A 21516-nucleotide genomic window follows, 5' to 3' on the forward strand; every position below is an offset into this window, starting at 1 on the left:
CATGTCATCAGGTTTTCCTTGCAAATTGCGAGATTTAGGGGTACAGTAATACAGAATTGTTTTCACCGCCGATTGGTCACCATTCCTTACTGGCGACAAATTATATTGGCATAAAATGGTAGTTATACCAACGTCTTCTAGCGTACCCAACCGAAATATACCAAGACATAGGGATTCACGCAGGAATAACATCGAGTCAAACACCTTGGGTAACGGCCATGGGGTTCATGCTGGCTAATAATTTGGTCTAGCCTGGTGAGGAAACAATCGGTCGCTGCTTTGCGGTTGTACGACCACGGGTGAGAAAGGTGAGTGCGCAATGGAAGGGGTGAGATCTAGCTGAGAATCACCCCGGATCACGCGATCGCCGTTCGTGTTACTGAATTCGGAGATATCTTTGCAGCTGAAACAGTGGATAATGCTGGATGGGAATGGGTACTATGGCTTCCTTCTGAGGCTCGACCTTTTTGTTCGGCGGTTAGAGACAGTACACTAGTCCTGGGATATGCGCCAGGGCAGATATATTTTATAGGATTTTTCGGATATAGTAGACATCAAACGGTTGCGCGAATGCCAATATTACTCTGTGATAGTCAAGAAGCTGTCCACGATGTCGCTTCCGTCCAACTGCGCTTTTCCCTCGAGCAACCCACCTCGAGTAGTAAAGTCGCCATTGACAAGAATGGATGTTATTGTGATACTGGTCTCAAACCACTGGTGTTTATACTTCAGAGATGTAATTCCCGTAGCGGTGACTAAAATACAAGAGTTATCATGCTATGGTGCTGCATTGGACACACCTTCGAGCATAATCGTGATCACGATACTGCTCTATCGTATTTTTGCCGCGGAAAAAATGTCACTCTATTCATAGTCCCTAGTCTTTGAGCGTTGTAGTTCGTTCTTGCAGCAGTCACAAACACGACAGTATTGTTGAAGCTTTTGTTTTCTACCTCAGTTATGGATAGGGCTTGATTTCCAAGAAGAGGGCATGCCAAGAAAATACAGATTGGCAGCTATTGGGCAAAGGGCGACACGGAAGTTTAACAGCTCGGTGGTATGAGCCTTGCGTCTCCAATCACCGGCTGGATCATACAAGCACTGGCGATATTTCATCACACATATCGTGCATGGGGTCGTACTAGAGGACTACACTAGGTTAGCTCCGTGGTTGAATGAGATATTTCCGAACTTAGACCTTTTTTTCTGACACTCGGTACAGGCCAGAGAAACGTTGTGTCGCTGATTTTCGACGAGTCAATGTTTAGATGCTGCATGCCAAGCTCTTTCTCCCCAGGCAGAAGCTTACGTAGAAAATTGTTCTTTACAATTACGGGATTAGACATTGATATGCCATTGACATGGCCGTGGACATGTCCGTAGGCCCATAGGGGGCCTCAGATGAGGGAATCTCTCTTCTACTGCACATAACCATTCTGATTGTCCTCCGGTTATCAGAGTCTCCATAGTTCCGAAACAATTCTATCATATGATATCTCTTAGGAAGAGTGCAGTCCAATTTCCGAACCTCTAGATCTGCGATAATTGCTATTCTTTCTTATCGTGTTGCACGACACGAGATCCTCCAGATTTGAACCTGAGACCACGATAGACTATATGCAGACCGAAATCCGTTATCTAAATTAAGCCCCCAATTGACTGGATCCGAATAGCCTTCGAGAGTTTGCTGAAGTGCGCACGTTGCAAGGTCCCAGAGGCGTACTGTCTCATCATCGGAACAGGACGCTAGCAGTCGACCATTAGGCGAGAATGCCACCGAGTTAATCGAATCTAAGTGGCCATTAATAGTCTGCTGTACTGCACCTATCACCAAGTTCCACAGGTGCGCTGTTTTATCAGCAGAGCAGGACACCAGTAGCCGACTATCGGGCGAAAAGGTCAACGAATTTAGCGGACGGGAATGGCCATTGAGAGTCTAGGTAAGTGCACCCGTCGTTGCGTCCCAAAGACGCACTACTGGACTCTCGTATGAGCCGGAAGCCCGGAAACGGCCGTCGGGTGAGAAGGACATGATTTGGACAGGAGCCTCAGAGTCATCGCCGTCGAGGATTTGGGTGAGTCCGCCTGCCGCTGGGTCCCAAAGGCGTACTGTTTCATTAGCAGAGCAGGACGCTAGTAGCTGGCTGTCGGGTGAAAAGGCTACCGATTCAGAGGCTGTCGACTCGCCGAAACTCAACGTTATATGGCCATCAATAGTTTGCTGTAGTGCGCGTGTCGCCAAGTCCCAGAGGTGCACTATCCAATCAACAGAACCAGACGCTAGCAGCCGCCTATGGGCGAGAAGACGACCGTGTTAAGCGAGCTCGAATAGCTAATAATCTGCTCTATTCCACCAGTAGCCATATCCCAGAGGCGCACTGTCCGGTCTTTAGAGCCAGAGGCTAGCAGTCGGCCATTAGGCGAGAAAACTACTGACTGAACGGAACCTGAATAGCCTTCTAAGGTCTGCGTATGTATACCCGTCGCTAGGTCCTAGAGCCGCACTGTCCGGTCACTAGAGCTAGACGATAGTACGTGGCCGTTAGGGGAGAAGGTCACCGACAAAACCGAATCTGAATGACCTTCGAGGGTTTGCAACTCTGCACCCTATTCTTCCTCAACCACTAGTAATTGGCATATCTAAGTAGGAAGCTCGTGCTTAAACACTTTGCGGAGTATTGCGGTTCGGGGTATGAATATAAGTCCTACACAATAGGCCTGCAGTAGGGCTTGATCAACTATCTGTCGATTTTTTAGAATAAAACGCTTAGCATCGTGAAGGAAATATGAAATCTAGAAAGAGTCGTTTCCCTAAAGCTGTCAGTGCAAATAATAAATAGCATTCTTTGGAACTTACCTATGTGGCTGTTTGGAGGCGATTAAGGATACTTAGTATTTCCGATGTAAGGCCTAGTAAGCTTATTGCTTCTACCTAGTGCAAAAAGTGCACCTAGAGAAACAGAAGGGTATCGTGTGCTATATTACTTAACCCTGTGCATTACACTAGATGATGTGCCTAATATCGACAAGCGTACTGCAATTCTGGAGGAAGATAACTATCGATAGTCTGACGATCAACTTCTACACGTTGGGTTCTATTACTTAGCAGTCGGCAGATATTTTTCCGAAGACTCTGATAGACATAGAGGCATTTCCTGGTTAACATATCGTGTATCTCTGTCTCACTTATTCTAAGCGGTGTCTTCTTTCGGGTTTCTAGATCAAGAAGAAAGTCCCGAAATGATAGGTGAAAGAGCCTTATAGGTTTTGACTTATTATCTAGCACTCTTAGCACTAAGTGTAGTGGGCTTAGTCGATAATATATAAGCCTCTTATAGAGGCCTAGAAGCTTCGATAGTGATTTTATAGAGAGTGGACTCTCTAGTATCACAATAGCACCAATCACTTTTTAGAACTCCGAGACTAGCTTTTCTTTTTGTTTCTCATGTTGCCTATTAACAAGGCGATTAAGAACCGGAAGATACGTCCCATCTAGCTTAAATCGATCATTCTGATGCGTTAAGATTTCGGTAAGGCTATCTAAAGGGTCCCAATCAGGTTCTTTAAATATATGACAAACAGTGGCAGCGAAGATAAATAATAGAACGGATAACGCCACTAGCCTTTGAAAATCTCTCTCACCCGGCCATTTTGTAGGTAGGTAGCGTTCTGTCCTAATCTCTGCAAGTCGATAATCAAAGAATAAGGATATATCGTGCTCGATCACTTCTAGAGGAATGTTATGGAGAATAAAGTCCTTATAATCATCGCTTGTAATCTTTGAAAATCCTAGACGGATCGGTAAATCGGGCCTACTTGTCAAAAGCACTCGTAGACGCATTGTAGCTATGCTTTGAAGCTGTAGGAGGAGTTAGAGTATAAGCCGAATGTCACTATCTCTATCGCATTCGTCTAATGCGTTAAGCACTATTATTATAGCCTAAACTAAGTTATCGGATAGCACGAGCTTTTGGAGTGGTTGAAGAAGGAGCTTTTCGAATTGCTCCCGTATTGCCTTTGCTGCAATACCTGGATTATCACGGACTGCTTGGCGTAGGAATGGCATCAGCTGAGGGTTGGATATTGCTAGTTGTCTTGCGATTGTTGGAAAAAGCCTCCTTGCATTCCCCCGGTCCCCTTCGCCTCTCTCAAAGAAAAAGCTTGCTCCTAGTGACTGCGCTTCCATGAACGATTTCGCCATTGTTCGAGAGATAGTTGACTTTCCCGTTCTAGCTATTCCATTTAACCAGAATATGCCTTTCTTACGTGGTGACAAAGCCCATTCTCTAATTTGATCGAGGAGATCGGTCCGTGTGCCTAGAAGACATTCATCTTTATGCTGATTCACGTATGAGTCAAATGCAGCTCCAGGCACAATGGCTAGTCTATCGTCAAGATCTGCATAAAAGTTAGCACTGCCGACACAGAACAAACACTCACGTCAAATACCCAGGGAGATATAAAACTCGTTCGTGACCGAACCGTGGTTGACTCCTATCTCTGATCCGTAATTGAAGCCACAGAATGATATGGTTGAATCCATGGTTCTCTTCATTAGCACTCGAGAGAAACATGCGGGGTTACTCACCCCTTAAGTGGCAGGATAGCCCCTACTTCACGTGACGTCTGGTAATCTTGCAGTTGCTATAACCCCAAATGATTATCATCTAGAAGTCCATGTCAGGTCGCTGCTGAATCCATATATTCAACGTGGTCCACGCAATTATATGTCCACAATTTGCCACAGTTTTATAACATACAAGGAAACACGACAAATCATCAGTCGAATCTTTATTCCTAAAAGGCCGCTGCATCCGCTCGTGCCCGTTCAGCTTTACTTCCCACTTTGTCGTCTACTAAAGACGGCGCTTGTGCTGAGGAATTTCCACGGCCAATTTCTGATATGAATTTTGTCTGAAGGGAGAGCCACGAGCCTCTACCTAGACCTCACCAAAACCCGCCCAGTACCCAACCCGCCCCGAGAATCTCGACCGTACGAGAAGGGCCCGGGGGCGCTCGGTTCTTCGTCATTGCAACTTACAGATACCGTAGCTTCGATTCTCAGCCAATAATTTGTAGTGCCAACGACATATGGCGCCGTCGCATTGAAGCAATAGAACTTGACTTCAAAATGATGACTTTGAAGGACAGCGAGTATCCTGGTCCTATGTCCTATGTATGATTGATACTACCTGTGTCACTTCATGAATAACGTGATAGCGGTATACCATAAAAACAGATCATTCTGGTGTCTTACTTCAACCAACGAAAGCAGCTTCGTGCAGATGGTAAGAGACCAGGCGTTTCAGCAGTTTCAAGGCTACCAAATAGTACTCCATGGAAGCTCAGCTGGGAGGGTCAGTGCGGCAGTCCCGCAGACAGCAGGTGATTCTCACCCTGATTCCCCACCCTGATTCTCATCCTGTCTATTGCGCACTCACCCTTGTCACCCCAGTTGCGCGACTGTAAAGCGGCGCTCAACCGTTTCTCACCTGGGCGACACCCACCCGTTTACTGACTGCACATAAGCACGTCCTTTGCCAACGCTAGCCATTTGTTCGGCTTAGCCCAAGGGGTGATCGCCGCTTTGCGGTCGCGTGACCCGGGGTGAGAAAGTGTGAGTACGCAATCGAAGGGGCGAGAAAGCTGAGTGAGAATAGCCCTCCGTCGCGCGTTCGCCGAACTGGTCACTTTAACCCAAAAGCTGTAAGAAAAGTGATTGGCTTATAGTATAGTTTCTCTAGCTAAAGCCCATAATGGCCAAGTGATAACACAAAGAAACAATGGAAGAGACTAAGAGTATTGGAGTCTTGGTGGTATTTCACAAACGTTCCGGCGTTCTTCCAAGCTAGCTTCTCTAGTGGCGTTAAGATAGTCCTAACTGAAGCTTCTTTTCGAATATTTATTTTCTATCGTGATTTGTTAAATCGACTAATCAGTGACACTTGCTAAGAAGGTGTTGGTTCTAGGGGCGTTCAAGGGTGATTTGTTATCAATTCAGTAGCCTGCCATACTCCAGAGTAGGGCTAGCTCAGCATTATTGCCCAAAAATAGAATAAAATGGAAGGCTAGGTTGGCTGTGAGGCCAATCACACTCGTAATTGAACTACGTCCTTCGCATAGCCACACACGCTGACCGTAAAAGTTAGCACGCTCCCCGCAACTGTCTTCCACATCTTTCACACGCAATTTTCAGTTTTTGCCATGCCATTCTGGTTCCTGCCTCCAGACTTCACTTCCCGCAAGGATGGTGCTATCCGTCTGGGAACAGTGCTAGAACACCCTCTTCGGCCAATGAGCATCCTAGCCTCCCAAGGAAACGGGCTGCCAGCCGACCTTGACCTGCCCTCAAAGGGGAGCATCATAGAACGAAATCACGAGCACCCCAGAGGCGCAGATGTCTCTGTCGGAATGAAGCTTTGGGCCGCTTTTCTTGAAATCGCGTCAGGTACAGCCGAAACGTCGGTAAATCTGTCTCGCAATCGCGACTTTGGGAAAGTGGACCACGAGGTGTGGACATTCGACCGCGAGCTTAGCGACAAATGCCTAAAGGAGATTATGGCAGTGCCCAAGGTACAGAAGTACGTGGACTCCGGCTTTCTTGGCCGCAGACCCGTCTACGTCATCACAGGGGTCCGCATAACCAATACTTCATTCACCGTGTCTACGCGATCCAATGAAAATGTGTCTGTCCAGGCTTCCACCTCCGCGAGCGATCCAACGGGCACAGTCCCAATCACGGCGGGAGCCGAGTGGAGCGTGCAACTTACAAACATAGCGGACGACTCTTATGAAACTGCACCAGGCATTGTATTTGCGTACCGCGTACATATAATCCGCACAAAAGGCGACGGCGAAGTAAGAGAAGATTTGTTCTCTCATAAGAAAGCATTCATGACTGGACTCAGTGGTCCAGACATCGAGTGCCTTGAAGTCAACTCACAGGTGCTTCGACAAGACCCCGACGAACCATTCGAAACATACATGCACAGTGCTAAAAGTGGTGATGATTGGGTTTCTGTACCGCTCCCTTTTTCAGGTAACTAAGTTGAGCTGCTCCGAGTACAAAGATATCATCCCACCTTACACATACAGTCCACGAGCGCACAAAGTCTTCGTAAATTATCTGGCCGTTTGACAAAGAATTTGACCGGATTGATAAACCGTATCCGATTGCCCGTGTCCGTCGACATAGCGTAGAATAGTTCCTCCATACCTTCGACCGTCCGTAATTTTTTAAGGGTTTTATCCTTCAGTAAGACAGGTTGCATTAGCTGAAGACAATCATAGTACGATAAAATGCTGGCCGCAATTCCCGCTGCCACCGCCGTGGAAACCGAAGATCCTGGGCCACAGACGTCGGGCTTGTATCCCCGAAGTCGGTGGGGAATATTGTCGCCGAACGTGGCGAATAATGGTGCCGGGCCGCGCAAATCAGAGGCAGGGTTCGTGTCGCTGCATGCACCCATGTAATTGGTAGATCGGATAGATATCACGTCCCTGCGGCTTGCTGGGAAGGCCGTGTCTTGGTGAGGGCCGGAGTTACCAGCGCTGGCAAGAAAGATTATGCGGTCCTCTCGCTTGGCTCGGACTGTCAAGATGGCATTTTTGATGTCATCATTGTTGTCAGAGACACCGAAGGACATCGATATTATATCAGCCTCATGTTTGATGCCGGCCCATACGATTGCCTATTGATCCTCGATATCAGTGTTAGAATCAATCCTTGATTGCAAAAACTAAAGGATACCGCACCTCGCCAATTTTTCCTTCGCTGCCGTCAAGTTCTGCCGTATTCTCCGCCACTCTTGCCACATACAACTCTGCAGACGGCGCAGCTTCTATCACAAGTGCAGTCATGAAAGTCCCATGACCGAATGAGTCTTTCTTCTCTTTAGATTGGTCGACGAAATCCTTGTATGCTTTGATACGATCTGCCCGTGCTGGAGATCCATCTTGAAAGTACGGCGCCGCGAGGCTGCATCCAGAATCCAAGATTGCCACGCGGATTGGTCTAACCTCAACATTGACTGAATGTCGCTGATTTAACTCGTGGACATAACGACCGATCCTTTTCAGATCATCCAGCCATTCTTCTGGGCTAACGATCCTCCCGCTATGGAAGGAGGTAAATGTAGATGGATCTAGTTCGCCAATCTGTACCGAGGTTGTGTAAATCGAGCTATCGGATGATTCAGGGCTATTCTTTTTTTGGAAGCAGACAGTTTCCCCGTCGGAAAGCGGACCCGCTAGCCACTGAAGGGGTTTTACCACCTTTTCATAAAAGACCTCTCGTCTTTCGGAAAGCCCCATGGGAAAGCAAGGATCTCGTGGACTTAGCGCAAAGTTCCTGCCAGTCATGCACGCATCGATAGCCTGGTCGAGTATATGCTTGCTCACGTGGCCATCCCAGGATTGTCCCTTCAGTTCTGTGAACAGCTTCGAGGCGGTCAAGAAGTCCTTGTTCATCCCACCGGTAAAGTCGCTTTCGTGCCGCTTGATCTGCGACGTCTGAATGGGCCTACCGAGGCTAATTTCGAGTAGCAAGATTGCCAGCGAGAATATTCTGGGACATTTGTGTATCAGGTCGGTGGTTGTATACTCCTCTAGCTCGTATTCAGTATGTTCAAAGGGAAAAGAGATGTATGCTTTGCATGGTAGCGGTGCGTTCGGGTCACTGGTGTTTGGCATGAACCAGATGTTGCCACTTGACCACTTCGCCAGCATCATCTTTGAATCATAAAGCTGCCAGAATCCTTGTGCTATAGCGTGAGATAGCACGATCTTTTCAGGTATGTTGAGACGATACTCTTGAAGGACACGCAGTAGGGGTAACCCAAGACCGGGTATGGCTTCGTGATGTAACGCGTAGACATCCTCATACTTGAATAGTCGTTGATCTCCAAACTCTAGGAAGATCCGGGCATTATTTCTTATGCTTAATATTTTACAGAAACCGGATACTTCCACCTTTCCAGAAGGTGAAGTCTGAACCTCACCGGCAAACTTGACCTTTTTCTGTGGCGAAATGAAGCCAATCTCTTGCCAATACCCAAGTGAGGGCAAAGAGATAAAAAGATCAAAGAGAGCGCTAGCATCTCGAGTCTGCTGAGGTCTGCCCAGATAGAGCCTGGTTGGATGAAACCCAGTATTATGCCTCCTGTGGGTTGTGTTTTCTTCACAAGAATCGCAGGCAGAATAATTCCAGATAGCTGTCAGGAGATTTTCAACTTCCTTCTGTGATATTTCGTCCTCATCGATCTGGAACGCCGTCTCTGTATTTGCAGTGAGCTTGGTGATGATCGACTGGCAGGTGGTGATAGTGGCTTCAATCAAAAAATCTGGTGCGTTTGCTAGAAAGCTCGCGGTTGTTGCTTTGACATTATTTTCGAGGCTTGATTTAACAATTTGCACGGTCCTAAGCGGGTCTCGTGCCTCCAGCCCTAGTCCCTTTGAGTATGCCGGCCACTGTTTGTATCATTATCAGCATAATCGAGTTTTAGCAGTGCGGTGAACAAAGCTTACGGTAACGATCCACGAGAGTTCCTGGAGAAGTTCCCCAGATAGTTTCTGCATAATGGGTTCTGATATCACAGCCATGTCGGACCCGAGGCATTCCGATGCCGCAAGGAACTTTGCTGAGAGTTGGAGCGTTCTCTTAAGGACACGGCGATTTTCAACTTCTATTTCCGCAATTAGATTACCCAGAGACGAGGTGAAAGAGACCAAGCTCTCGACAATATAGATTTCACCCGTGGGAGAGCCAGCGGATAGCATTGTCGACTGCCCGGACGAGGTCGTGGAACTGGCCTCGCCAGGTGGCCAGGGCCTCCTTATATCTTTGGTGAGGGACAAAAAAGATGCGAACATGGCTTCGCAGAGGCAACTTCCAACATCTCAATAGGTTTCCGGTCGCAAAATTGCTGTATGTTGCACCGAGGAAAGTTCCACAAAACTACTAGCGATTTGGAGGGACAAGCGGAGAATTTTGGTATCACCACAATGCCAGAGCCGCCCGCGTAAGCCATAGCGACAGTACTTGTGCACTTACCCCGCTCGCGCTGAAAAAAATGCCCATGTAACCGAACCCAGAGAACGCTACAAGAATAGATAAGCCCCAAGTCTCTGGAGCTTTTTGCCAGACCTTGTGTCCCAAGGTTAGTCGAAGTCCTAATAGAAGCACATTGTTGTCTTAAGACCCTGGCGCCCATGCGTTCCAGTGCTAATTCTCTTCACACAATTCATCCAGACCATCCCAAACGTGCATCGACAGATCAGCGCTGCTGTTCGGAATTCAGTCCAAGGGATGGTCTATTTTTGACATCTACCTCTTTCCTCGGTCTCGAAATTGAATCACCCCACCTAAAATTCGTACGGAGTCTCTCAGGATGGCTCCTAACCAGGCGTTCATGGCCGAGCTGGTCATTTTAATTCGCCACGAGTTCCGCCTGTGTATGGAGCAAAATAGTCTCATGCGCGAGAAGTGGGCCGAAGTGAGAATGTTAGACTTCAATCTCTGGGTCGCCGGAATGGGCGCAACAGCCGGAAAAAAGGCTTCGCTTGATGCTAGGCTTCAGGCCCTGCCAGACATGCTATCGACGCTGAAGCACTTGCTTTCCTCGCTCAAGAGCACTTTGATGGACTGCCGGAGGCTCTATGGCAATGAGCTTGAGGAGTCAATGGAAATTGTCGACTTAGTCATCGAGAACTTGGCCATGCTCGCCACCGTTATCAGACGCACAGGAAAGCGATCGCGTCTTAGGAGGGCAGACCTGACGTTCGACCCTCAAAGGCAAACACGACTCCGAAGGCATTTTGAGTGCATTGTGCTTCTCCGGCCGACAGAGAATGCCCTCTTCCGACCGGTGTCCTCGACGACTATTGCTGAGGATTGGATGAGTGTAGTACCCAATTTTGCCGAAGGAAGTGGCCATTTGACACCCCTCCAGACGCGGCTTATCAACGCCAATCTCAGGCGGAGGTACTGGTTTCTCTGTGCTCAAAGACATTCGGACAAGCTTGCTCGTCCTCAGACTTCAGCGGGACCACAGGCTTCCACACCTAGAGTAGGAACGCCGACAATATCACCTGTGGAAGGCTCCGTGTCTAGACCGTCAGACACGCCCTCCTCAAAATTAGCCAGTTCCAAAGGTTCGAAGCACCCAGACAAGGAGTCCACGTTGCCCGGTTTGTCGACAGTAGCATCGACTGTCGAGATCACAAACCCTTCTGCAGAAGATGAAGTTACTATACCAGGGGTACCTCAGACAAGAATCACTGCCATCACAGCTGCAGCCCAGTATCCGAGCCTCATGAAATCTTGTGATGACGAGCTCAAGGGACGCAAGATTCTCAAATGTCCTTGTTGTTGCCAGCCTCAGCCCGAAACCATGGCCAAGAACACCAATGCATGGAAGTAGGGGTCCATCTTTTCGTGTCCCGCTATAATTAGGATTACTCATTGTTTTATTACAGGAAACACCTTGTAGAGGACATCCATCCGTATACCTGCATCGCCGATAACTGCCCGACTCCACATATTCTGTATAGCACTCGGCGAGACTGGGAGAACCATGTGGAAACGGATCATAGTCCCAATAGATGGGTTTGTCCAATATGCATTCACACGGGCCCGATATTCTCCGGATTGGAAGCCTTAGCGGAACACGTGCAGGATCAGCACGGGGACGTGTTTCCGATGGATGATATCCACACTCTGCTCCACTTGGGAGCTACGAAGTCCTACGGACTAACGTGCTGCCCTCTCTGCAATTCATCTGGGTCTCTCGACGCCCCCGAATTGATTGACCACGTCTTGCAACACACCCACGACTTTGCCTTGCGGGCACTGCCGTGGCCCAAACACAGGGATCATGCCCGAAGCCTACCGGGCACGTACGACTCGAAAATCCCCAATGCGGACCTTGTAAGATCGTGGTTGGATGATGTTATTGAAGAAACTACGGACTCAATTGCTGCACAGCTGGATCTGAGGTCCTGGGACAGAGCTACCCAGGATCCTAACGAAGAGTGCAGCGGCTTCGACTACTTCGAGAAGAATGACTATTTCGCGGACTGCTCTAGTAGCGCCTCTCTCGCGGCCCTGTCAGAGCAGTCTGGCATGCACTCATGTACTGCAGCAGTTTCGGGCCTTGAAGAAGCTGTCCACCGGGATGGTTTATCCTCGGCGGCGAGCGTTATCGCAGTCATTCAACTGACAGGAAACCTCGTGAAGCTTTGCGGGATCTACATTCAAGAGGTGAACGAGGCACGAGACGAGATTTTAACCCTACAAGGGGCAATTTTAGGCCTCCAAGGAACACTCCAAGACCTGCAGAAACTCCTCCAAAGTAACGACGGAGAGGCTCTACCTACCTCCTCACGACTTGTCAGCAATATTACCGATTGCGTCTTCGACCTCCGAGCCTTACAGGCGAGACTTGATCTAGGAAATCGAAAGAAGCTGACGAGGGAGATGGGATTACGAGCCTTAACGTGGCCCCTTAAACGCACAGAGGGGGAGGGCGTTGCCCAGAACCTCGAGAGATACCAATCTTCATTTCTCTTATCTTTACAGGTGGATCAGAGGTACGATTATGGAACACTATATTTTGACTACATATGATTGACTCAAAATATGTATAGTTCTATGGATCTTAAGAAGTTAGAAGGTGCGATAGAGGCAGGATTTGAGTCATTCTCCGATCGAGACGAAGTCCAATGTCTCCAAGGCACTAGGACCGAAATTCTTCATCAGATAATGGAATGGGCAATGTCGCCTTCCCAAAAAAGCATCTTCTGGTTAAAAGGAATAGCTGGGACAGGAAAATCCACGATATCCCGGACTGTGGCAAAATCTCTTGAGGACACTAACCACCTAGGTGCTAGCTTCTTCTTTAAGAGGGGTGAAGGGGACCGAGGGAACGCTAAGAAGTTTTTTCCGACACTAATATGGCAACTGATGCTCAGAATTTCAGAGCTAAGGTCTAGCGTACAGAAGGCACTCTATCACGACCCTAACATTATGTCTAAAACTCTTAGGGAGCAGTTCGAGAAATTACTCCTTCAACCGCTGCTCAATCTTGACCAACTTGGCCGACAACCTCAAACCGCTGTGATAGTGATCGACGCTTTAGACGAATGTGAACATGACCACGATGTCCGGAACATCATTCGATTACTACCTCTTCTACAGAAGGCAAAGGCTGTTCGCCTTCGGATCTTCTTAACAAGCAGACCTGAACTCCCAATCAGCCTCGGCTTTAAAGAGATCGCGGATTATGAATATCAAGACCTTGCTCTTCACGAGATATCCGAAGAAGTGATAGAACACGACATACATTTATTCCTACTAGACCGATTTGCGAAAATTCAACACGATAGGAATATTTCTAAAGATTGGCCCGGCGACAACATCATCCGAGAACTAGTCACTATGTCCGCTCCACTGTTTATTTCGGCTGCCACTATTTGCCGTTATATCGAAAATTCGGAATGGGACCCTAAATTACGCCTCGCAGAGTTTCTAACTGACCAAGCCAAATATATATCGAGAATGGATAAGACGTACCTACCAATTCTAACGCGACTTCTGGACGATCAAGAGAGTGATGAATCGGAGCAGCAGCAGCAGCAGCTCCTACAAGAGTTCCAGAATACAGTCGGTGTTATCGTCCTTCTTGCTGTTCCGCTTTCTATAAATGCGCTGTCGCAGTTTCTAGGGATAGGAGCAGACAAGATTAGCAATCTATTGGATTTATTCCGATCGGTGTTAAGCATTCCCGGTGACCGAAATCAGCCTGTTAGGATTCTACATCTATCTTTTCAGGATTTTTTGGTCCAGTCTAAAACCAAGTTTTTGGTGGATAAGCCAAAAAAGCACAAAGACATAGCTAAGTTCTGTCTCAAAACTATGCGGAGTCATCTACAGAAAGACATCTGTAATCTAGCAAGCCCTAGAACGCATAGGGCAGACATCGACCCTCAACATATCCGCCAGTATCTACCACCGGATTTACAATACTCTTGCCGCTACTGGATACACCATCTCGAAAAAAGTCAGGCTTTATCCTCCGAGATAGAAGATGTGCGACTATTCCTACAGAAGCATTTCCTACATTGGGTAGAAGCCATGAGTCTTCTTGGCCTTACATCCGAAGTTGTGAAAATAATCAATCTAGTACAAACGGCCATACTTGTAGGTTTCTATAGGGGTTCTATATTTTCACTGATGCTTACTCATATAGGGAGACATTGAACATGAACTTGCAGACTTTCTACATGACGCATATAGATTTGTCCTCAAGAATAGACAAATTGTCGATGTTGCACCCCTTCAACTTTATTGCTCATGCCTTGTGTTTGCACCTAAACATTCAATAATTCGGAGACTGTTCTGTGGGGAGCTCCCATCTTGGATTTCTGGGTTGCCAAATACTGAAAAAGATTGGAGCGCAGAGTTACAAACCCTAGAGGGCCATGCTGGTTCGGTTCGTTCGGCGGCCTTCTCGCCAGACGGACAGCTAGTCGCGTCCGGCTCGACGGATAAAGCTATATGGCTTTGGGACACGATAGGCACGCTCCAGCAGACCCTAGAGGGCCATTCTGGCTTGGTTCAATCAGTGGCATTCTCGCCCGATGGCCGGCTAATCGCGTCTGGCTCTACGGATGAGACTGTACGGCTCTGGGATACGGCCACAGGCAGTCTACAGCAGACTCTTGAGGGCCATTCTAGCTCGGTGAACTCGGTGGCCTTCTCTCCCGCCGGCCGACTACTGGCGTCCGGCTCTGCGGATCGGACAGTGCGTCTATGGGACACGGTGACGGGTGTGCTCCAACAGACTTTTGAGGGCCATTCACAAGAGGTTCATTCAGTGACCTTCTCACCCAATGGCCGACTTATCGCGTCTGGCTCTGCGGATGAGACTGTACAGCTTTGGGATACGGCCACAGGCGGTCTACAGCAGACTCTCGAGGCCCAATCTAGCTCGGTGAACTCAGTGGCCTTCTCTCCCGCCGGCCGACTACTGGTGTCCGGCTCTGCGGATCGGACAGTGCGTCTATGGGACACAGCGACGGGTGTGCTCCAACAGACTTTCGAGGGCCATTCACAAGAGGTTGAATCAGTAGCCTTCTCACCCGACGGCCAACTACTGGCGTCCAGCTCTACGGATCGGACAGTGCGTGTATGGGATACGGCGACGGGTGCGCTCCAACAGACTCTTGAGGGCCATTCACACGAGGTTCATTCAGTGACCTTCTCACCCAACGGCCAACTACTAGCGTCCAGCTCTACGGATCGGACGGTGCGACTCTGGAACACAGCGACGGGCGTACTTCAGCAGACTCTCAAGGCCAAGGGCCATTTACATGAGGTTAATTCAGTGGCCTTCTCGCCCGACGGCCAACTACTGGCGTCCAGTTCTGCGGATCGAACATTGCGGCTCTGGGACACAGCAACCGGCTCGATCACGCAGATTCTGGGGGAAGGTTGTGGTTCAATTGCGTCAATAGCCTTCTCAACCGACGGCCGATCTGTAATCACCAATCTTGGACCCTTCGACATCCGTTCCGATATCCAGTCCGGCCATGAAATTCCTCTTGATATACCACTGAATAGCATCGACATATCAGTGTCAGATGGTCAGTGGATCAAAATCCACGGCAAAGAAGCCCTGTGGCTTCCTCCTGGATACCGGCCTACCTGTATAGCGACGTATAGTAACACTATCGCCCTTGGCCATGCATCTGGACGTGTCTCATTTATATCGTTCTCCTCTAGTAGTGATACACTAATGTAGTCCTACAATGAAACAAATTTGCTCTCTTGGTTTGAATATGACTCAGTGTTGTATGTTGTTATTCCTGCGCTACAGACTCAACCGGAAAGTGAATGTATACTCCTTTTTTGCCTACATAAGTAACCCATGCTGTATCACATAAATATTAACGTTATCTCGAAAGTAAGACGCAGAAAGTAGGAGGTACGCTGAAAATAAGAATAAAGATGTTACAGATTTCAACGTCTCACTTCGAATATAGACCTATTCTTGCTTCGGATGAATGTCTTTCCACATTCTTCCTGACTTTTGATCTTAACCACTCCAAGCAGTCATCGGAGAGGCGAGTTATATTCAATCACTAAGTCTCGAACTCCGATCTACTTTGAACCAGCTTCCTAGGCGCCTTTCAGTATCTTTCAGTTTCTCTCCGGTTCCTCAGCTTCATTTTCAAGAGTGTTTCTGAGGTAAGATCTATGAGCCAATTTGGAGTGAAATCGAAAACAAAGCTGACGAGTCTAAGGCAATGCTACCACCACGAAAATGCCAAAAGACCGCCCCGGCAGAGGGGTCGGCTGCGGACTCCCTAGTACAGGAAATTACCACAGAACAATCCCTAGCAGCCCTAACGGTGGGCGGACCGGATATCCTGCTAGGATTCTAGGCTAACAGGGCCAAAGAATGCCCTTGGCCAAAGGGCGCGCGGATTGTTCTCACCTCGGGAACACTACTGTTTTACCTAGTGGCCCTACTATTAAAAAGGGAGCTAGCCCTTAAACCGCCGAATAGGACAAAGCGTGACTGGTCCCCTACTAGAGGAGAGTTCGACAAGTCCACGGCCAGCAAAAAAGCTAACATCGAGGCACTGATTGCCTAGGCAGTAGGGGAGCTGCGTAAACCCTAAGATGCTTGCTCGAGTTGTAAGAAGGGGGATAGAATCTACTCTGGCTGTTATACGGTTCCGCGGCTGTCCTATTGCGCTGCCTGTCACCATAGCGGCAAGTAGGGTCGCTGCGACTAAGACAGAGCACCGGTTTAACAGGCGGAGCCTGTTAAAACACAACAGGGGGATGGCGATGTGATGGTCCTCGAAGACAGCCTGGCACTAGCTCGCTAGAAAATGCTTGTATACTAGGGCCTAGTGGAAATGACCGCCGCACAAATCATAATCCTAGAAGATGCTCTGGTAATCGTTCGTGCGGAAAAGGAGAAAGTTATTTAATGCGAATAATGAGGCTTCCGAGGGCGAGAGAATAGAAAATATCGCGCAAAATATAACGGCGATAATATTATATAGGCTTAATTTACCCTTCGTATTATACTGTACGTGTATGTTATATGTTTGAAGGATACCGAAAATACCGATCAATTACCGGAAAATTACTAGTGCCCAGCATGTGTCTGGGATGAGTCGTACCCAGGCTAGGCACTGGTATCTTTCCGATAATTTTTTGGTATTTGTCCGGTATGATTGTTGTATGGTTTTGGTATTATATGACTCACCTGCCTACTATCCACGGCTGGCATACCTAATTGCGCGGACAGCTCTAATCAAGCAATTATTGACATTATCGAATCTCATACAGGCTAAATTACATTGAGAGCTCAATTTGACCTTGAAAGACGATTCCTCAAATGGTCGAGCTGTATGGCTAGGTATAGCACAGGCATTTGATGAAGGCAACATATAAACCTACCTTCAGGCTTAAACCTTAAGGGGCTTGAGCATCACCGTTATAGCATCGTCTCCCGTATCAACGGAATCTGATACGCATTCAACACAGTATGGTTCCTCCAATCACTCCAATCATGGTTCAACAATGCCCACCAGTCATCATGATCCACGATACCCTCACGGACGTAGTACGAGCCACCCAAGTTCCATTCAAAATGTCCAATTGGTCCCTCGATTCGACTCGCGTTCAAGACGCGGTTGTCACCAGTGAGGAAATCCTTCAGACATAAAGCGTAAACGCCTTGATAATCAGAACTGTTTTGTGCGAAACCAAATTCGGTCAGTACGACTGGGGCGATGTTGCGTGAGGTTGTTTGAGGAGTCATATCAAGAGCGTTGAACCCGCGCTGGTAGAGTTCGTATTGGAAGAAAGTACAGTTTGCGATTGAGTTGTCGTAGCTGTGGAGCTCAAAAACAATTTTGTCTGCGTAGTGGAAGTCGCTCAGATTGAACACTCTGTTATCTTCTGGAGGCCTGAGGGGTTCGCCAGCTGTAATGGGGTTGAGCTCATGGTCGTAGTTGAGACCTGAGATGAACACCAGCGCGTCTGGGGCGGCGGCATTAACGATGTTCGCTGCGTCGATCATCTCATCGTACCATAGTGACCAGCCGTAAGTGTCATTTGCAGGGCCGTTGACTTGGCGAAGCTCGTTGCGGAGTGACAGGGCAGTCCTGGCTGGCCACTTTGCCGTGTACTTAGCCATGTATGCCAGACTACGCTTCCATTTTGCGACATCGAAGTATGTGTCACCAAACCAGCCATTTCCGTCATCAGGGCTGCAACACCATATAGCCTTGGAGACGTGGTTGTTGAAAACCAAGTGCAGTTTTTGTTTATGGAGCTCAGCTGCGACAGCATCCCAGACCTCGAGTCTGGTGGTATTCTCAGTGAAATTGGGATTGTGGTCGAGAATTTGACAGATAATGCTTGGAGCAAGCTCCGGCCCAAGTACCTTAACCATCGTATCCTTGATGCTGACGTCGCCGCCATTGTATAGGATGTCATCGACCATCTCTGTTGCCCAGCCCATACGAACGGAGTTGTAGTCGAGAGATTTGATCTTGGCCACGATGTTGGCGATAGAGGAGTACTGCAGGCCTTCGGGGATCATAGTCTCGCCCTCGCCGGGCCAGTTGATGCCGACGTACGTGAATGGCAATCCAGTGTCGTCGACAATATTCTTGCCCTCCGTATGAAAGGGGCCATGAGGCCATGAGATGCATTGGGTTGCGCCAGCCAGGAGGGCGAATATTATTGAGCGGGAGAACATGATGAGAAGACAATCGACACTCAGACGTCCACCGTCTTGAGCGACGCTATGGACTGTGGACAGTATCTATATGTGTATGTATATGTTTATCCCTTGTATACATCTGCCGTCCCCTGACAAGGTACGCACTGCTTACCCAGCTTCCTGCTCGTTCCCCAATTACAATTAGCCCAACTATTCATACCCCGCAGTTGCACGAGTAATCAAGCGGCACTAACTTCCCAATGTGGTTTCTGGGTTAAAAAGGTAGCATCTCCCCGCTTTCCCGCTCTCTCCGCGCATCTTTTGCAGGTTATCTTATCCCGCTCCCACGTCCGTTGGTTCGCCCCCGCCAGTCAATCTATGAGATCCCCAAAAGCGGACTGTTGAGATGACTGCCTGGCAGGACACCCCCTTTGTCTAGCTTGCAGGATCCCTTGCTGACCGATGCTAGTGACAAATGCCGCCGATTGCACCGGAAATGTCTGTCGTTCCCATTACTTTTTGTCGACGGTTCTCGCACTGACAGCATCTAGGTGATTTGGCGCAGCCGCGATGCGGCCTGTGCGAGAGAACTGGCGTAGACTGCCTCAACTCAATGAAAAGATTGCGCTTCAAGCAGGTTGTTCAGCACGTTGAGGTTGCTAGTCCGAGCCCGCAAAGAATCTCGGGAGAGAGTATTTCACCTCATCTCGGCCAGATCGTGGAGCCGATCTATTGACGCATGCTGTTGCTACTAGTCCGATATCGATATGTCCATGAAACAGACCGCGTTGTTCAGGCGCACCACAGCCGCCGGCAGCCCTCCCAAGATGATTGGCCCTCCTTATCCCCAACCGGGCCGAGTACCCCGCCGCCATCGGATGATACTATGCTGGAAACAAGCATATCCCCGAGAGTCATTCAGCCGGTCCCCGCAATCGCTGAGTCGTCGGCGACATTCCATACCTCTCCAAGCTCGGCCCCGCTACCCCCGGAAACGGCACCTAATTTACCTCCAAAAACGCCTTGCAGCCCTTCCACTCGCTGCTGGTCGTTCAAAAATGCCACTGAGGTTTTGCTCTTCCAGCACTTCACGCGATGCCTCTCCTCATTTGTGAGCATGATGCAAGTGACCGAGACCGTGAGCCAGCCAATCACTGATCTTAGGTTAGTTCGACCTCTGCGACCCGGACCACCACTTCGCCATCCAAATCCCAGTCCGAGCCCGGCTCTACCCCCCATTGATGGATGCAATTTTAGCCCTCTCCGCCCGCCACATGAGCCTTGTTGGCAAGGAAGTGGACTCTATCCTAGCTAGTCATTACTACCAACGATGTCTGAGCATTCTAATACCCGAACTCGACAGTGTCCACCATGACTGCGTGGACGACCTTCTCGCGGCAACGATAATCCTCAGACTGCACGAAGAACTCGACGGCCCATTTTCAGGATCAGAAACAACATACCGCCACAGCATAGGCACGCGAGCTCTACTCCAAACCCAAGCTTCACAAGTCTCGTCCGTCTCTGGCCTCCGCCGTGCCGCCTTTTGGGCGGGGTTGCGGCAGGAGATCTATGCATCAATTAAGCGGCATCGCCCACCTGCCATTAGAGCCTCTGCTGAGATGCTGGCACATCTTGGGCCTTTGGCAATGGATAGTGCGTGGGCGGAGAGTGCGGTTAGTCATTGTTTGGATGTTCTGGATTTCTGCTTCGGGGATGAAAGTATGAATGCGGATCTTTATGATACTTTATGTGAGAGAATTATGCGATGGGAAGTTGAGCGGCCCGCATCGTATGACCCGCTTTGTTTTGAGGTTCGGATAGATCCTAACGATGAGACGAATTCGTCTTGGGATGTAAGGTATCACGGGGACTGGCACGGTACGTAAACTGACTTTGGGGTTCGGCGCATGGAGTCCGCGAATGTGCCATCTCATTGCTTCATCTAGACTGACTAGGAATCCGCTAGCGAGTGCGTGGGCATATATCTCACTTGCAGGTATTCTCTTGGCCATCCAAAATCCCCGCCAACCACGTGTCGGACTGAATCGGGTCTCGGCGTGGAAGAATGTGCTCGTATGTTCATTTATTCGTTCTCACTCTCTCTTGTTATTTTGGGATTTTGAACGCCACTGCAAGGAATTCATGCCTCGGGCTAACCTACGATGTGATCTTCAGAAAGAGGTCCACTCAAAAATCAAACTCCTTTGTTCGATTGCTCAATGTAGAGCTGAAACTCCGGGACCCTCACTTGTGGCCTGCATGGCTGTATGGCTTGCGGGTGACATGGTTGAGGATCCGCGCGAGAGGAAAAGAGTGCTGGAGCTGTTGGCGACAACGGAGGCGGTACATGGCTGGCCGACGCAGGATATTTGCACGGAGCTTGTGGGCCTTTGGGAGGGCTAGTATACGGTATAGTAGATTTGATTTATTCATGGCTGGTACAGATGGAAAGCAGAGACAGTATGTCATATGGTTGTTTCGTAGCTGGACGTATTGTGATTGTTTCGGGGAAATCGGACCCGGGTTTGGCATCAACTTCAATGTAGCTCTCCCGATATTATTTTTTGGAGCTCGTGCCTCACCCTGGCGGGCGACGAGATACCGGAGTTGCATCGGATATAGCAGCGGTGGAGGGGGCGGACGCCCAGGACTGGGAGCGGAGTTTCTTTACCTGTTTGGGATAAGATGGAAGGGTAGCCGGTACCTGCAGTGACAGTTATACCGTCCGTGCACCCAATTTAGAGTTGGAGCAATGTGAAAATAC

The 21516-nt window shown here is 48.8% G+C and overlaps 10 protein-coding genes across 10 annotated transcripts; 5 read left to right on the forward strand and 5 right to left on the reverse strand.

Annotated features, from left to right (window-relative positions):
- Positions 1-579: 579 nt before the first annotated feature.
- N7446_002583 (uncharacterized protein) lies at positions 580-810 on the reverse strand (the record flags this gene model as incomplete). The annotated part of the gene is made up of 2 exons (XM_058511332.1): positions 580-755; positions 801-810. The coding sequence occupies 2 exons, from the start codon at positions 808-810 to the stop codon at positions 580-582; spliced, it is 186 nt and encodes a 61-aa protein (XP_058376868.1).
- A 144-nt stretch (positions 811-954) lies between these two features.
- Positions 955-1346, reverse strand: N7446_002584 (uncharacterized protein; the record flags this gene model as incomplete). The annotated part of the gene is made up of 2 exons (XM_058511333.1): positions 955-1149; positions 1212-1346. The coding sequence occupies 2 exons, from the start codon at positions 1344-1346 to the stop codon at positions 955-957; spliced, it is 330 nt and encodes a 109-aa protein (XP_058376869.1).
- Positions 1347-1558: 212 nt separating this feature from the next.
- N7446_002585 (WD40 repeat domain-containing protein) lies at positions 1559-3166 on the reverse strand (the record flags this gene model as incomplete). The annotated part of the gene is given in 7 exon segments (XM_058511334.1): positions 1559-1936; positions 1976-2280; positions 2355-2493; positions 2506-2607; positions 2668-2793; positions 2991-3003; positions 3036-3166. The coding sequence occupies 7 exon segments, from the start codon at positions 3164-3166 to the stop codon at positions 1559-1561; spliced, it is 1194 nt and encodes a 397-aa protein (XP_058376870.1).
- A 1965-nt stretch (positions 3167-5131) lies between these two features.
- Positions 5132-5389, forward strand: N7446_002586 (uncharacterized protein; the record flags this gene model as incomplete). The annotated part of the gene is made up of 2 exons (XM_058511335.1): positions 5132-5176; positions 5240-5389. 2 exons carry the CDS (start codon positions 5132-5134, stop codon positions 5387-5389), a joined length of 195 nt encoding a protein of 64 aa, XP_058376871.1.
- Positions 5390-6204: 815 nt separating this feature from the next.
- On the forward strand, positions 6205-7047 carry N7446_002587 (uncharacterized protein; the record flags this gene model as incomplete). The annotated part of the gene is made up of 1 exon (XM_058511336.1): positions 6205-7047. One exon carries the CDS (start codon positions 6205-6207, stop codon positions 7045-7047), a length of 843 nt encoding a protein of 280 aa, XP_058376872.1.
- A 47-nt stretch (positions 7048-7094) lies between these two features.
- On the reverse strand, positions 7095-9777 carry N7446_002588 (S8/S53 family peptidase; the record flags this gene model as incomplete). The annotated part of the gene is made up of 3 exons (XM_058511337.1): positions 7095-7691; positions 7756-9468; positions 9526-9777. Coding segments are annotated over 3 exons (2562 nt in total), but the record flags the coding sequence as incomplete, so codon positions are not given.
- Positions 9778-10388: 611 nt separating this feature from the next.
- On the forward strand, positions 10389-11420 carry N7446_002589 (uncharacterized protein; the record flags this gene model as incomplete). The annotated part of the gene is made up of 1 exon (XM_058511338.1): positions 10389-11420. One exon carries the CDS (start codon positions 10389-10391, stop codon positions 11418-11420), a length of 1032 nt encoding a protein of 343 aa, XP_058376874.1.
- Positions 11421-11698: 278 nt separating this feature from the next.
- N7446_002590 (uncharacterized protein) lies at positions 11699-15800 on the forward strand (the record flags this gene model as incomplete). The annotated part of the gene is made up of 3 exons (XM_058511339.1): positions 11699-12588; positions 12646-14197; positions 14247-15800. 3 exons carry the CDS (start codon positions 11699-11701, stop codon positions 15798-15800), a joined length of 3996 nt encoding a protein of 1331 aa, XP_058376875.1.
- A 1713-nt stretch (positions 15801-17513) lies between these two features.
- N7446_002591 (cellulase family protein) lies at positions 17514-18785 on the reverse strand (the record flags this gene model as incomplete). Its single annotated transcript, XM_058511340.1, has 1 exon — positions 17514-18785. The coding sequence occupies one exon, from the start codon at positions 18783-18785 to the stop codon at positions 17514-17516; it is 1272 nt and encodes a 423-aa protein (XP_058376876.1).
- Positions 18786-19488: 703 nt separating this feature from the next.
- Positions 19489-21155, forward strand: N7446_002592 (uncharacterized protein; the record flags this gene model as incomplete). The annotated part of the gene is made up of 4 exons (XM_058511341.1): positions 19489-19860; positions 19919-20630; positions 20719-20825; positions 20928-21155. 4 exons carry the CDS (start codon positions 19489-19491, stop codon positions 21153-21155), a joined length of 1419 nt encoding a protein of 472 aa, XP_058376877.1.
- Between the last annotated feature and the right edge of the window lie 361 nt (positions 21156-21516).

This window comes from Penicillium canescens, assembly GCF_028828765.1.
Source record: "Penicillium canescens strain IBT 15451 chromosome Unknown utg000002l_segment0_segment0, whole genome shotgun sequence".
In the NCBI taxonomy this organism is placed as follows: Eukaryota; Fungi; Ascomycota; class Eurotiomycetes; order Eurotiales; family Aspergillaceae; genus Penicillium; species Penicillium canescens.